Here is a 15,489-nt window from a genome sequence, read left to right on the forward strand (position 1 = left end):
CTGCGCAGCTGCTGCTGTGCCCACCCAGAGCTAAAAATATTTCCCACCAGAGAGAGAAGTAAAGGAGGCTCCCAAGGAGAATCAATTTATTGGGGGGGAAGGAGGGTGTACGGTTGGTCAGACCCATAAATAGGAGGGGCAGGAAGCCCGAAGACAGGATGGGAGCAGTGTCCTCAGTCACAATGGACGGTGTGACCTCGGGCTGGGAGTCAGTGAGAGTTTCAGGAAGAGGCTGAGAGAACTAACTCCAGTTCCCCACCCTCTGCGGGAGGAGCTGGGGCTGGCCCAAGGGGTTGCAAACAGGCTGAGGTGGGGGTGGGGGTGGGGGTCGGGGAAAGCAGGTTTGGGGTCTGGTCCGGAGGCTCAGACCAGATCATCAGGGGCTGGCAGGGGCTGGCGGGAAGGCTCCACGCCCCAGATCTCCCGGGCGTACTGGGCAATGGTGCGGTCGCTGGAGAACTTGCCGGAGGTGGCGATGTTCCTGATCACCATCCGTGTCCACTCTCTCGGGTTCTACAGGCCAAAAGGGAACTCTGGGTTCACTCTGCTGGTGGGGTCCCCACCTTCCGCCTCACCCCAGCCAGGGCCACCAAAGCCCTGCCAGCCCCTGGCCCAGGACCCCTTACCTTGTACAGGGCGCTGACTTTCTCCTGGCATTTAATATAGTCTTCATAATCTGCAAAGACTTTAAACCTGGAGGGCAATGGCAGGCAGGAAGCTCCCTGAGGTCAAGGCCGAGCCCATCCTGTCCTGGTGGACTCCTGGGGGCCTGGAGAGTGATGCTGCTTCCCAGGGAGCCGCCCCACCTGCCAGGAGCCCTGCCCAGCCCAGCAGCGCCCCCTGCAAGGTCCCCTGAGCCACGGGCTCACCGGTCGTGGTGCATGAGCATGTTGACAATGTCCTTGAACAGGTCGGGCTGCTTGGGGGAGAAGAAGCCACTGCTCAGCTGCTCGATGACCTGGCGCAGCTCAGGGATTCGGTCATAGTATTCCTGGGCGTTGTACCTGCAGGGAGGAGCCGCAGTCAGCGCCCAGGAGAGGGGGTCCTGGCTCTTCCTCCAGAGAAAATCCCAGAAGCCCTAAGGCCCAGGGCCCGCCTGCTCCCACCCTCCCTGCAGCTACCACTGACTCCTTCCCCGGAGGCCCTCTCCCTTCTGTGCTCAGCTTTTCATCACCTTTTATGGGGATGAGGAAACCGAGACCTGGGGAGGGCAGACAGAAGTGTCACATACCACCAGCACCTCCAGCCAGCGTTTCTCCCAGGAATGTCTTCCCCTCTGCTCTCTCCAGTCCAACCCTCGCCTCACCTTCGGGCCCTGGAGGAGCCTCTAGCGTTCGCCTTTCTGAGGCAGCACAATCCATCTCTCAACCACAGGGATTCAAACGCATCCCCAAGGCCAGGCTCCTCTCTTCCCTCCCCTCCCCTCTTCCAACCAGAAACGAAGGCCACCTCCTCAACAGTGTCCCTACCCCTGTCCCCAGCACTGGTGCTGCCCGTGACCCTCCCAGCATTAAGGCGTGAGTCCCCACACTGGTCCCCACCTGCACTTTGCTCCCTCCCGTCCATTCTCCATCCTGCAGCCAAAATTGTCCTTCTGGAGCCTAGTTCTGCACATGTTGCTAGAAATACGTCACGTCTCCCTCCCGGGGATTCGGGACTAAGTCTGAACCTGAAGGATCAGGCTTCCCAGGGAAATTCCTTTCAATACTTAATGCTAGCTCTCCTAGGCTGTTGGTGAGGGTGTAAACTGGTACTAACTTTCTGGAAAACAATTTGGCTCAGAAATATCCCCTTCTAGTAATTATCTTAAGGAAAGGATGGGCGATGTGGCCAGAGATGTAAAAGGTTGGTCATTACAGTGGTATTTATACCAACAGGGAATATCAACTTTAATGTCTAACTATATGGAGTGGTTAAATAAGTTATGACATGTCCATACGATGGAACACTACACAATCATTTAAAATATTTTTGAAGCCCTAACCGGTTTGGCTCAGTGGATAGAGCGTCAGCCTGTGGACTGAAGGATCCCAGGTTCGATTCCGGTCAAGGGCATGTTCCTTGGTTGTGGGCACATCCCTAGTAGGAGGTGTGCAGGAGGCAGCTGATCAATGTTTCTCTCTCATTGATGTTTCTAACTCTCTATCCCTCTCCCTTCCTCTCTGTAAAAAAAAAAAAAAAATCAATAAAATACATTTAAAAAAAATATTTTTGAATACTATTTCATGACATGGAAAATGCCTCTCCACTGTTAAAGAAGGCACCAGGATTCAAAATGACATATAAGTTATTCCTAACTTTCAAAAATTACACAAACAAAAGAAATAAAAATAAAAGAAAAAACACACACACACATATATAAATATACATAGAAAAAGAGAAGTGTGACTTTAAATCTAGGTGATGAAATTATAGATGACAGTTATTTTGTTTTTTTTGTGGTTTTGTATTTTTCCATTATTGCTTTTATAAGAAAAAAGTCATATTTTAAAATAAATTTTAAAAACATAATGCCAGGGAAATGTCTCCTCTAAAGAACTGTGTTTCTGGCCATAAGTACAGTTAACTTTTATACTCTTACTAGAGGCCCGACGCATGAAATTCGTGCAAGAGTAGGCCTTCCTTCCCCTGGCTGCTGGCACCGGCTTCCCTCTGGCACCCGGGGCCCAGGCTTCCCTCGCAGCCCCAGCTTCGTCCGGAAGGTCATCCGGTCTAATTAGCATATTACACTTTTATTATTATATATTTCCCTTTTTGCCATGGCTACCAGGGAACTAAGAATTTAGTTTACTTCCAATATCAGAAATAATATTCTTAGGATTGATATAATTTTCTCTTCCTTTTCCTTCGGTTCTGTGTTACTACTTTCTTTTCCTGTTTCATTAACCTTTTCTTTGGTAAGTTACCTCAGCAGTTTTCCAGAACTCTGATGGCATAACTACGACCTTGTGCAGCCTGCACTAGCCTGTCCATGCCTCTTGCTCCCAGCCCTACCCTCCAGCAGCCACACCCGGCGCCTCCTGCCCACAGACTCTTAAGTAAGGAGCTCTCGACCCCCATACCCTCTCTGGTCAAGCTTTTCCACGTCCTCCTCCCGCATGCCGAAGATAAAGAAGTTCTCCTCTCCTGCCTCTTCCGCCATCTCCACGTTGGCCCCGTCCATAGTGCCAATGGTCAGAGCCCCATTGAGCATGAACTTCATGTTGCCAGTGCCGGAGGCTTCAGTGCCCGCCGTGGAGATCTGCTCAGAGAGGTCAGCGGCCGGGATCACTGTTGGGGCAGCAGCAGAACAGGGTCAGCTCTGGGAAGAGTCCCACCCCAGCTGGGGACTCTCGAGGGAGGCGGGCCTAGGCATAGCCAGGTTCAAAGCCCCTCCCGCCCCAGCCCTCCAGACTTCAACCACGGAGTCTCCTTCTCAGGCTCCAACCTCTGGATGATTCTTGAACATCTGGGATCTAAGCTGGACTCCCCCCGGCCCCGCTCCATTGTGTGACATGACAAACACCAACAAGGCCCATCTCCCCTGTAATTTGACCCATGCTGCCGGGGAGCTCAGGGGACATCCTCATGGTTTAATTACTGCCCTCTCCAGATTCTTCTTTAAAGTGCAAGCACCTCAGGAAGAGGTAACTAATACCTCTTCCAGGCACCAAGCTAATCAGAGCCTCCCTCGGGTTCCCGGCGGTGGCACCCCACCTTTCTCGGCCAGCGAGACTCTGTAGTTCTCCAGAAAGATCACGCGGAGCCTGTCTCCCACCACCGGGTCATGGTTGACCACATCCCCAATGGACGTGATGAGTTTGATGATCATCTTGGCCATGTGGTACCCAGGGGCGGCCTGTGGGGGCGCAGTCTGGAGTCAGCTCCGTGGCCGAACCTCCTACCCCCATCCTGCAACACAGTCAAGGCTGACCTCAACCCAGATATCAAAAGACCAGAGCCATGGTCTGTGGCCCAGCTTCTCACCTTCCCTCCAATCATCACCGTTCGAGGCACAACAAACTTATTGGGTTCCTTCTTGATGCCTGTGGAGAAAGAGGGAGGAAGTGGGCCAGGTTTCCCCTCTGGGTAGTAGCTCCTGACAGCACCCATCAGCCAAGGCCCACGCTGGCAGAACGTAGGCCTTGACTTGAGCAATCACTTGCTGTGTGACCTCAGATCGGTCCCTTCCCCTCTCTGAGCCCCAGTTTGCCCATTTGTAAACTGGGGATAATTCCATGTCCCAAGAGCTGTCCCGAGGCCAAAGGAGATGTTGTCTAGGAAGCATGCAGTATGCTGGGAGGTACTGGAGCAGTGGTTCTCAACCTTCTGGCCCTTTAAATACAGTTCCTCATGTTGTGGTGACCCCCAACCATAAAATTATTTTCGTTGCTACTTCATAACTGTCATGTTGCTACTGTTATGAATCGTCATGTAAATATCTGATGTGCAGGATGGTCTTAGGCGGCCCCTGTGAAAGGGTCGTTCAACCGCCAAAGGGGTCGCGACCCACAGGTTGAGAACCGCTGTACTGGAGGGAGAGCCCGGAGACAGAGCGGGGCCCTGCAGCTCACGGTTGTAAAGGGTGATGATGTGGAGGCAGTTGAGGAGCTGGCGTTTGTATTCATGAATCCGCTTCACCTGGACGTCGAAGAGTGAGTTGGGGTTGATCCGGACTTTGTATTCGTTCTCGAGATATGCAGAGAACTTCAGCTTGTTTTCCTGGAGGCAGGGGAGGGGGGAGCTCACCAAGGGGCCTCAGCCTTGGGAGGTCCGACAGTCTCATTTCTTTCCCAGGAGGTGGAGGACAGAGGGCCACCTCATCCACGCCTGCACCAGGGCAGACATTGCTAATCAATGCCAGCACTCTTCCAGTGAGATCCGCCGATGCTTTCCTACCACGGACTTCATGCAACTTCTACCAGTGGCCTGTGGTTGCAGGAGAGCTGACCATTGGCCATTCCTGACTTGGACGGCTGGCCCTCCAGCACGGAAGGATCTCTGCTCCCAGCCTGGCACAGCGGGCCTGGCCTAAAGTGGGCGGGCCTATAAGTGGGCGGCCCCAGGCTGCAATGCTCCCCACCTGCTTCACTTTGGCCACATCCCGGATAAAGGTTTCGTCGTCCACATAGGAGAGCAGTTTGCGCAGCTGGTCCAGATCCGAGATGTAATCCTCCCCGATGCGCTGCGGGAAGATGGCTCTCGGTCAGGCTCATTCCCCTCCTCGTCCTCCTTACAGGGGGGTCCCTTTCCAGGTCAGACAAGCCCCATCCACGGCAGACAGCTCCTCCCTCTCCAGCTTCCCAGTGATCTGTCAATGTCCATCTTCCTCCCCTCCTGACCTTGAGCTGACCCAGCAGGCCTTCCCCCTGGCCTGTTCCTCATACAGGCAATGACTCGCGTTCCTGCTCCCAATCTCTGTCCCCTTCAGATGTGACCCATTGATGACCCCTCCAGTAGATTGTAACCTCCAGGTGACCTTCACAGCCAGGGCCTCTCCGGCCCTTAGGACTTCCTCATGCAAGTAAGACCGTGGTTCCTCTCCTCCCTGTGCATGCAAGGCTTGGGGAACAAAATGCAACAAGGATTTCGGCCCCGCACTGGACACCCCACAGTCACCCACCTACATGGCCACACCCCGCTGATCCCTGCAGGAGCCCCTGCTGACCCTTACTGGCCATACAGCGACCTCTCACCTCAGCAATGACCTCTGCCAGCCCAGGGTTACACATAACCAGCCAGCGCCGAGGGGTGATACCATTGGTCTTGTTCTGGAACTTATGAGGCTCCAGCTCATAGAAGTCCTTGAAGCTGCAGAATGGAGTGTGTGTTGGGGGTGTGTGGGGGCGGTCACCACTCACCCCTGTGGGATGAAGGCCTCCTTCTGGGTCCCTATCCTGGTTTCTTGATGAAAGAGACCTGGGGGTCTGAGGTGCTGCTGTGTGCAAGAGAGAGCCATCTGGGGACAGGACTGCACCCGACGTCAGGGCTGTAGGAGCTTGTTAGAGCGATGCTACTACCTGTTGAAGGGCCAGCTGTGCTGTGCAGTGAGGGGCGAGCCTATGAGTGGGTGTGTCTATGAGTGGGCGTGCCCAGCGGAGGGGAGGGTCTCACATGGTCTTCTTGAGGATCTCGGAGTGGATGCGAGCCACACCATTGACGGCGTGAGACCCCGTGATGCACAGGTGGGCCATGTTGATGCGCTTCACCGCGCCCTCCTCCACCAGGGACATGCGCCGCAGCCGGTCTACATCCCCTGGGAACGCGGCTGCCACCCGCTGTGCCAGGAGAGCCCAGAGCTAGGACCAGAAGCGGGAACCCAGCCCCAGCCCCTACCCTCAGAGCTATGCCCAGAGCTCCCCCGTCTGAGTCCCAGGCCCCGCGCTGCCCACACCTCCTCCGCTCACATTCAGGAAGCGCTGGTTGATCTCGTAGATGATCTGGAGATGCCGGGGCAGCAGCGTCTCCAAGAGGTGCACGGGCCAGCGCTCCAGGGCCTCGGGCAGGACCGTGTGGTTGGTGTAGGCGCAGGTCTTCACCGTCACCTCCCATGCCTGGCAGAGGAGTGGAGACCCAGGATCCCCAGGCCTCAGCCCTAGGGCTCTCCACACATACTGTGCCGCCAGGAGCCCGGCTCTGCCACTGCGGTGCCGGGTCCTAGGACACCCACCCTGCGGGCCTCACACTGCCCTCTGTTCACTCACATCTTTCCACCACCCCCCCCCCCCGGAAAGGGGACCCTGAGGCAGAAAGGGTCAGGCGGGGGCAGAAGGGTCCTGAAGCCCACCTTGTCCCAGTCCAGCCGCTCCAGGTCCACCAGAATCCTCATCAGCTCGGGGATGGCCAGGGAGGGGTGGGTGTCATTGAGCTGGATGGCCACCTGTTGGGAGGGGGGCGGGCGGGGAGTCAGGCTGGGCTCCAAACCTTTGCCCGTCAGAGTGCCCAGCAGAGCGCTAGGCTAGGGCTGAGCTGGAGGCGAGGCTCTCAGGGAGCAGCTGTGGGGCAGGAGCCGCCGCAAAGCCCAGATCACGGGCCCAGATCGAGCAGCCAGAGCATGTCGCCCTCACACACACCCCAGCCACCAGCCTCCGTCCCCCTCATACAATGGGGCAGGCTGAGGCCGGAGGGAGATGGCGGCACACGTCACAGCAGGTGGAGAGGGCGGCCCCCCGCACGGGTACCTTGTCCGGGAAGGCATCGAAGCTGGTGCGCACGGGGTCCCGGCAGCCGAACTTGGAGGACTTGAAGCGACGGATGATGTCCTGGAGCGTAGCAGCCACTACAAAGTACTCCTGCTTCAGCCGCAGCTCCTTCCCCTCGAAGAACTGGGGACGGTGGAAGGCAGAGGGGAGTCAAGGTGCTGAGGGAGGCCTGCCACGACTGTGGGTGGGGTCAGGAGAGACCCCACAGACACCCAGTCCCCTGAGTCCCGACCTGCCCCATCTCCAGGACCCCGGGTCTTCCCCACCAAGAAGTAGTCATGGGGGTAGTGCCCATCCTAACCGCTGCCCCAGGACTTAGGCATCCTCCCACTTAACCAGGTCTAGGGCGGGGGGGGGGGGGTGACAAACAGGACACAGCCAGCAATATGTCCTGGATGTGACAAGGGCCCCAGAGAAAGGCCCTCCCCTCTCCTGCCCAGCCCAGGGGGGAGACATACATTGTCGTTGGGGTACAGGACACGAGAGATGTTCTCAGCCAGGTTGCGGTCCAGAACAGCCTGGATGTAGCCACCAATGTTGACTGGAGGACAAAAGTGGGGACAGGGTCAGGCTCGGGCCAAGCGCGGGCTGGAGTGGGCGGGGGCTGCTCACCAGCGGCGGCACTCACAGTCCTTGAGGTTGAAGTCATTGGGGGCCTTGGCAGACCACAGGCGCATGGTGTTGACGACGTTGTTGCGGTAGCCGGGCACGGGCGTGTCGTAAGGCATGGCCAGCACCACCTGCGCGCACAGCGGGGATGAGGAGCTGGCGTCCGCTCTGTCTCACCCTGAGGCCCTGAGAGCTGGGACTCCAGGCTTTGTCCCTGCACTGTGCCGACTCCCAACCCCAGAGTCTAGTCCCAACGGTGGGCAACCTCCAGCCAGCCCTCAACGTGGCTCTCTGGGCCTCATTCATAAAGAGAGGCCACCCCCAGCGTCCCCTATACCCCCGGCCCCGCCTGGCCGGATGTTGTAAGGATTATGGGAGGAAGAGGCAGGGAGAGCCCAGCGCCCAAGGTGGGGCTCTGCTGGTGGCCACTGCAGTGATGGCGACGAGCTGGCCTGCCTGGCCTGAGCACAACCTCGAGGACACTCTGGACGCATGAAAGGGCTGGGGGATCCCAGGGCCTGACTGGAGGAGTCAGAGGCCAAGGCCATCCAAGGAGCTTATGCCTGGTTGACCGCAGTGACTGCTGCTGGCCCCACCTCCCACAATTAGCAAGCACCAATGACTGACTGGCCCTGGCCGGTGTGGCGCAGTCAGTAGGAGCATTGTCCTGTACACCAAAGGGTCCCGGGTTCGATTCCAGGCCAGTGATTTCTGCCAATAACTGCCTACCACCGTGGGGCTGGGGGCACATCCACTCCTCCCTCCCAACGCTAAGGAGCCTGCTGGGAGCCGGGTGGGAGCTGTAGCTCTGAGGAAGGACAGGCCCAGCAGCAGACAGCCGGGTGCACCCCAGCCCCTGCTGCTCCTCTGTGTGGACGGCAGCAGAACGCATGCCCGAGTCCGAAGGCCTAGAGGTCCCTGTGCAGCCATCTGGGGGCTGAGGCCCTGCGGCCACAGCAGGAGGCCTGACTGAGCTGGAGCTCAGACCCCGGTTTGGCCTTAGGGCTTCCTTTAACTTGCTATTGACCTTGAACAAGTCAATCCCCCTCTCAAGGCTTTCATTTTCTCCCCTCCTCCCCTTTCTGGCCTGTTGCTTTGCTCCCGGCCAAGCCCCCAGTTCAGATGTGTGGGGACGTGAAGTCACCATGATTATTCTCTGATGGATGCAGCGGGTGAGAAGGAGCATGCCAGGGAGGGGCCCTGGTGGAACAGGGCAGCCTCGCTCCTCCTCCCCGGCTCTGCTCCGGGCCTGGCTCCCTGGTGACCCTACTGTCTCCAGCCTCTCCTGGCTCTGGCTGTGTGGCCGCGATTAAGTCACTTAACCTCTCTGAGCCTTGGTGTCCTCCATTGGGGGACTGGGTCCAGTAGCCTCCAGGTCCTTCCCCTCTGTCCCCTAGGAGCCTCCTCCTCCCTTCTCCCTTGCCGAGTCCTCCCCCATTCCCCGGCTTTGTCTTCACCTGTGTGTCCACCCACTTGACCCCCTGGCTGGTGTGTTCCACTCGGCCATAGAAGTGCACGGGCAGCGTGAACTCCGGTCGGGCCTTCTCCCAGGGGTTGCCGTAGCGAAGCCAGTCATCAGCCTCCTCCATCTGAGCCCAAGGCAGATTAGGGGAGAAAGGGAGGCGGCGTCAGACCAGACTCACCCCATGGTGGGCAGTGGGAGGGAGGCGCAGGAGTGGTGGCCCTAGTGTGGCCCAGACAGGGTGTAAGTGAAGGGCTCTGGGGGTGGGCTCTGGTCCGCATGCGCCTGAGAGTTTAAGAGGTACCACAGGTGAGAACCACCTGCTTCAGGAGTGACCAGCTGGCTTTGGGGTCATGGCAGAGGAACAAGGGTGTTTTTCATCAAGACTGGGTTCAGTTCTGGTCTATCCAGAGATGGATGACCCATTGGGGGTCCCCTCCGTCACTACTTGGTCCCCACAAAGTCAGGACCAAAGGCTGCTCACCTGCCAGCCCCCGCAGATCTTCTGGTTAAAAATCCCAAACTCATAGCGGATCCCGTAACCATAGGCAGCCAGGCCCAGTGTTGCCATAGAGTCCAGAAAGCAGGCTAGGGGGTGCAGGGAGGTGAGGGTCAGGGACCCGGCACAAAACATCCTGTGCCCGCCCGCCCCCTGCGACCCTCCGCTTACCTGCCAGCCGGCCCAAGCCCCCATTGCCCAGCCCTGCGTCTTCCTCGATTTCCTCCAGCTCCTCCATGTCCAGGCCCAGCTAGAGGGGGCAGGGTGTGGCAGCAGTCAGGGCCAAGGGTCCGCAGGGGCATCCCCCAAACCCTAGGTTGGCCCCACCCCCAACCTTCCCAGACCTGGTAAACAGCCTCATCGCAGGCGTTCTCCAAGGCCAGGTTCACCATGGTGTTTTGCAGTGTCCGGCCCATGTAGAACTCCAGAGACAGGTAGTAGATCCTCTGCCCGAGACACAGACGCACAGGGGGGGGAGGCGGTCAGGGCTGCCAACCAACATTCAGGTAGGCCCCGCGGGCCTACACCTCTCACCCCTCCTGCCCCGCTCCTAGGTCCCAGCGTGTCCCAGCCCTGTCTCCATTTTCCTTCTTCCCATTTCAGTCTTTGAGACCTAACAGGTGAGGTTCTGATCCCAGCATTCCCTCTGACTCTGGGCACATCTCTGAACCTGTTTCCTCATCTGGAAAAGGGGGCTGGCCGTATCGCCCTCGGCTATCCAGGTGCTTGGGAGAGATGCGAACCCCTTCCATCCCACACAAGCCTCCCAGCAGCCCAGCAGGGAGTGGGGACACAGAGAAATACTCCCAAGTGCTCCTGGCAGGGGAAAGCCCAGCGCAAGTCCTTCGCTCAAGGTCACAGTGACTCATGGCCTTGCAGTGCTCAGCTCCCGTGGCCCTCAAGCCTCAGTCCTAGCAAGGGACCGAGAGGCCCCAGGATCCAGGATGGTGCCTGGTCTCCTGGGACCCCTCTCTGCCCCACCCACCTGCCCCTCCCCCACTCCTTTCCAGAAGCATCAGGTTGCTGACATTTACCACTGACCCCAAAAGACACTTGATCCCATTGCCCCAACTACCCCAGCTGTCACCACCTGCTACCCAGCACACACCACACACACACACACACACACACACACACACACACACGTTCAATGACCGGTTCTTTCAGGTCCCACCCAGGCCTCGGGGGTCCTCCTGTTCCCCACCCCCAGTAGTCCCTCCACTCGGAGTGGGTGCTGGGCCTTTGCAACCGGCCCACCGGACTTGAACCCCCTGACCTGCTTCTGCTGCGTTTCTCCCCCTGGGTTGCCCAGCACCCCCTGCACCCAGGACCCCTGCATCCTCCAACCTCAGGAAACTGCTACAGAAAACGGACCCCAGGAAGGGGCTGCCACTTGGTCAAGGTCTCTGAGGCCCGGCAGGGCCCCCAGCCCATCCCCCTGCCCGGGGTGCCCCACGCAGCACCTTGGGGTCCTTCTCATAGTAGTGCTGCTGCGTGCGGATCCAGCGGCCCACGAGGTGGTCGCGGACAGTGTGGGCCAGCGCAAAGTAGTAGTCCCGAGGGGTGGCCACATTCCGGTCCTTGACGAGTGTGAAGTGCAGGTGCCGGTTGAAGTTCTTTTTCAGGTCGGTCACGTTCTCCACGCCGGCCAGGCCGCGCACACTGATTTGCTTTCTCTTCTCCTGGTCTGTCAGGGGCCGGGACATGGCTGCGGGAGGGTGGGCCTGACTGACTGGTGGATCGGTGGACAGGCGGCCTCAGGGGTGCCTCCAGCCAGGGAGTGGAAATCCCCAGGAGCCCGCTGATTTAAAGCCAGACTCTGGGCAGCATGCCCCGCCTCCCCCCAGGATGGGAGGGTCTTGGCCTGACAGCTCAGGAGCTATTTTGGGGGTGAGGGGAGGAGAAGAGAGCGGGCAGGGAGAACAGGCCAGCTCCATAAGGGGCCAGGCCAGGCCAGGCTCAGCCCGGCTCATTCACAGCCTGTGCTGACCCACTTCCTCCAGGCCTCGCACACTGGGGTCTCTGTCTTGCCTCCCGCAGGGTCAGAAACAAGATGCAGCAGGCGAGTGCTGGCTTGAGAGGCCCGAGGTTTGCCTGGAGCCCAGGGGCTGTGACCTTGGGTTAAGAGGTTGCCTGGATCTGGTCCTTTTCCTGGGTTATAGATGAAGGGTGGGGCTGGATTGTGGGCTGTCAATCAGGAGAGTCTGAGGGGGCTGTCAAGTGGGCACGTGTCAGGAGGCCCAGCCTTCATGAGCAGCATGGTTTGCTTTATTTACTTATTTATTTAATTATATTATTATTATTTAAATGCCCTTGACTGGAAATTGAACCCAGGACCCTTCAGTCCGCAGGCTGATGCTCTAATCCAATGAGCCAAACCAGTTAGGGCCAGCCTGGTCTGCTTTAGACATTTACCCAAAAAGACTGCAAGCCACAGGCTGAATGACCTCTGGTCAAGCTCCCACAGTGGCCACACTGGGGGCTATTGTTACCTGCACTCTGGTGGGAAGGCCACACACTGTGGCAAAAGGGGACAAGGCCCCTTCCCCGCCTCCGGCTGAAGGGGCAGGAGTTGAGAGTCAGTGTGCCCCAAACAGAAGAGGTGCAGCTAGCAGGGGACACTGGTGTCTCGAGAAAAGGGAGATGAGGACCCCGAGTTTCAGGGGGTGGTATGGGGGATGTCACCCAGGCAGGGCCACTATCCCCATCCCACCCCCACCCCCACCCAAGCTGATCTCCCCCTGTTGCTGTCTCTCAAGGAGCTCTGAAATGACCTTTCGAGAATGGTCAGATTACAGGCCAACTTTGCCTAGGGGCCAACAGCCTGGAGCAGGGTTCCCTGGGAACTGTAGTCCTGTGGGCCCATAGGGGTAGGAGAAACTGAAGCGTACTACCCACCCACCCCACCCCCCATAATATTGGCCAATGGTATTAGGTCTTCCTGTGATGCAGCTGCCAGGTGATGGGAGGCCTTCTCCCACTCACCCCTCCCACCTGGGCCACCCACTGGACAAGGACTTAGTGGTCCAGGATTCACAGCTATGACTTCATTTGTAAAACAGAAGCCCCTGCACCCCGGGGACTTCACACCATTCATTTTCCTCCGGAGGCTTTGACTGCCCCCAATTCCCTGCGCAGGGACTGACCCCAGCGCGGATTTGCTGTGTGTCCTCAGGCTGGTGCTTTACTTCTCTGAGCCTTGCACTGTGGAAGCTGACTGGATTCTGCTTTCTTCTTTAAGCAAAGGGAGCCCAGGGCCTTGCGCTATTTTAAAGGCTGCCTGGGCCTCCTGGGCTGCAGGCCGGTGGGCTGGGGGGGCAGGGAGGAGGAACTGGGTGTTCTGTCTGACCAAGGAAGGTCAGAGGCCTGGACACCTGCAGGATGCTACAGGGAGCCTGGTTCACGGGAAGGCGAGCTCTTCCTGAGGACCTTCTGACCCACAGCAGGCCTAGCCCGGGAATCATAGCTCAGTGCGGGGCCCAATGCCAAGTCCATCCAGGCCTCTGACACCCGAGCCCTGCTCTGCCCATTCCCCAAGATGGCATTACCATGCTGGTCCTCCACAGTGCCATGCTTCACGGTGGAGGAAAAGGTCCCAAAGAAAAGACTTGTTTTCTTTGTTTAAATAACTGTTATTCAGACTTTTAATATATTTTTATTGACTTCAGAGAGAAAGGGAGAGAGAGATAGAAACATCAATGATGAGATTCATGGATCAGCTGCCTCCTGCACGCCCCCTACTGGGGATGTGCCTGCAACCCAGGCAGGTGCCCTTCACCAGAATCAAACCTGGGACCCTTCAGTCCGCAGGCCAGACACTCTATCCACTGAGCCAAACCAGCCAGGCACGACCTGTCTTCTTCTAGGTCTTCTATTTCCAAAAGGAATGCGTGGCGGCACTCTGGCCTCTGCTCAGCTCCACCCCACCTCCCCCAGGCCTCTCGCCCGCCTGCACTTTCTGTGGAGGGCTGGTCCGAGCAGAGCACACCCGTATGTGTGTTCTCACCACACCCCAACTGTGGCAGCACGCTTTGGCAACATGAAACTTTATACTGACCCCTAATTGCCTGTAAAACTTCTTCCTGCCACTAAGGACTGGCTCCCAACAGACCATTCCCATCTTTTTTTTAAATCCTCACCAGAGGAGTGAGGATATTTTTTCCATTGATTTTTAGAGTGGAAGGGAGGGGGCAGGGGGAGAAAGAGAGGAAACGTTAGAAACACATCCACTGGTTGCTTCCCGCTGGCGCCGCAACCAACCGGGGCCAGGGATTGAACCTGCAACCGAGGTATGTGCTCTTGACCAGGAATCAAACCTGTGACTCTTCAGACCAAGGGCTGATGCTCTACCTACTGAACAAAACTAGGCAGGGCTATTCCCATCTTTTTTTTTTTAAATATTTTTTATTTTCAGAATGAGAGTGAACCATTCATCTGTTGTCTGCTACATGCCCTCTACAGGGGATCAAGCCCGCAACCCAGGCATGTGCCCCGAGATGGAATCGAACTGGCAGCTTTTTGGTGTAGCACTATGCCCAATCGGGCAACACTGGCCAATGCCAGACCAGTCCCATTTTTTTATTCAGCTCCCAAATTCAATCTTTTTCTAGCAGTTGGCCCACAGCCCTCTTATCAATTCAGTGCTCGCCCTTCCCCTGCACTCAAGGCACTTGAACTGGGACATACCATTTCTACTGGAAAACAGATGCACCTTTAAACAATGTTATTGCCCGGCTGGCATGGCTCAGTGGTTGAGCATCAACCTATGAGCCAGGAGATCATGGTTCGATTCCCGGTCAGGGCATAAGTCCGGGTTGTGGGTTTGATCCTGTGTGGGGCATGCAGGAGGCAGCTGATTGATGATTCTTTCTCATCATTGATGTTTCTCTATCTCCCCTCTCTGAAATCAGTAACATGTATTTTTAAATGTTTTTAATGATTTCAGAGAAAGGGAGAAACACTGATGAGAAACATTGATGGGCTGCCTCCTGCACGCCCCCTACTGGGAACTGAGCCTACAACCCAGGCGCGTGCCCTGTGACCTCCTGGAACATGAGCCACAGCGGCTGGTAACGAATGTCCTTCTCATTTAACTGCCTTTCTTGTGGGGTTTTTCAGTCTTTGTCAGTGGCCTCCAACTCCGTTTCCAAGCTTTTTTCCTTTGATGCCCCAACACAGCAGCATGAAACCCAGGCTCAAGCAGCCCTACTTCTCATTTCACTGTGTTCCTTCTCCCTGCTCATTCTCTCCCTGGTGTTGCGTGTGCATTTATTTTAAAGAATCCTGAAAGCACGTTTTCCAACCTGAACTACTTCCAGGTTATTTATGTCGGACTAGGTTTCTCATCGGAAACCCTGCCTCCTTCCCTGGACCAATCTTGGGCTTCTCCAGAGCACTGGCTGGCTCAGTAACAGAGCCCGAGCACTCACCTTTCCCAGCTGGCATTCCTTCCACCCACCAAGCTTTGGGAGGGTGGAGAGATGCGGCACAGACAGGAACAAGGGCTGGCTGGTCCTCCGGAACAATAGGGCCACACAGAAGGCCTTTCCCACCTAGGATGTCTCCAGGAGGGAGGGGAGGGGAGCAGTCCACATCTCTCCCATCCAGCCACAAAGGCAGGTGGCTCGCTGCCATTCTGAAGGCCAAGCTTCCCGTTGTCTCCCTTCCATTTCAGGGTCTAGAGCTGCTTGGAGAAAGGCCCGCGAAGGATGCCTTTGTCAGCCACTTTGTTACTCTCC

General features: G+C 57.1%; 1 protein-coding gene across 1 annotated transcript; it reads right to left on the reverse strand.

Annotated features, from left to right (window-relative positions):
* Window positions 1-69: 69 nt before the first annotated feature.
* PYGM (glycogen phosphorylase, muscle associated) lies at window positions 70-11,533 on the reverse strand. The gene is made up of 20 exons (XM_081098925.1): window positions 11,215-11,533; window positions 10,096-10,197; window positions 9,923-10,001; window positions 9,737-9,840; window positions 9,248-9,379; window positions 7,810-7,921; window positions 7,640-7,722; window positions 7,161-7,304; window positions 6,767-6,859; window positions 6,387-6,533; window positions 6,094-6,257; window positions 5,676-5,790; window positions 5,063-5,164; window positions 4,554-4,701; window positions 3,967-4,025; window positions 3,697-3,838; window positions 3,063-3,270; window positions 870-1,004; window positions 627-693; window positions 70-513 (listed from the first exon to the last, which is right to left on the reverse strand). The coding sequence occupies exons 1-20, from the start codon at window positions 11,455-11,457 to the stop codon at window positions 364-366; spliced, it is 2,529 nt and encodes an 842-aa protein (XP_080955051.1). The 5' UTR covers window positions 11,458-11,533; the 3' UTR covers window positions 70-363.
* Between the last annotated feature and the right edge of the window lie 3,956 nt (window positions 11,534-15,489).

Source organism: Myotis nattereri, assembly GCF_964212035.1.
Source record: "Myotis nattereri genome assembly, chromosome: 9".
NCBI lineage: Eukaryota > Metazoa > Chordata > Mammalia > Chiroptera > Vespertilionidae > Myotis > Myotis nattereri.

Excerpts from the sequence above, each read along its gene's own strand:
- PYGM (XM_081098925.1), bottom strand. The coding sequence starts at position 11,457 with ATGTCCCGGCCCCTGACAGACCAGGAGAAGAGAAAGCAAATCAGTGTG. Across the intron at positions 4,702-5,062 it reads ATGTGGCCAAAGTGAAGCAG|GAAAACAAGCTGAAGTTCTC; the intron begins GTGGGGAGCATT and ends CCCTGCCTCCAG. Across the intron at positions 3,271-3,696 it reads AGTCTCGCTGGCCGAGAAAG|TGATCCCGGCCGCTGACCTC; the intron begins GTGGGGTGCCAC and ends CTGCCCCAACAG.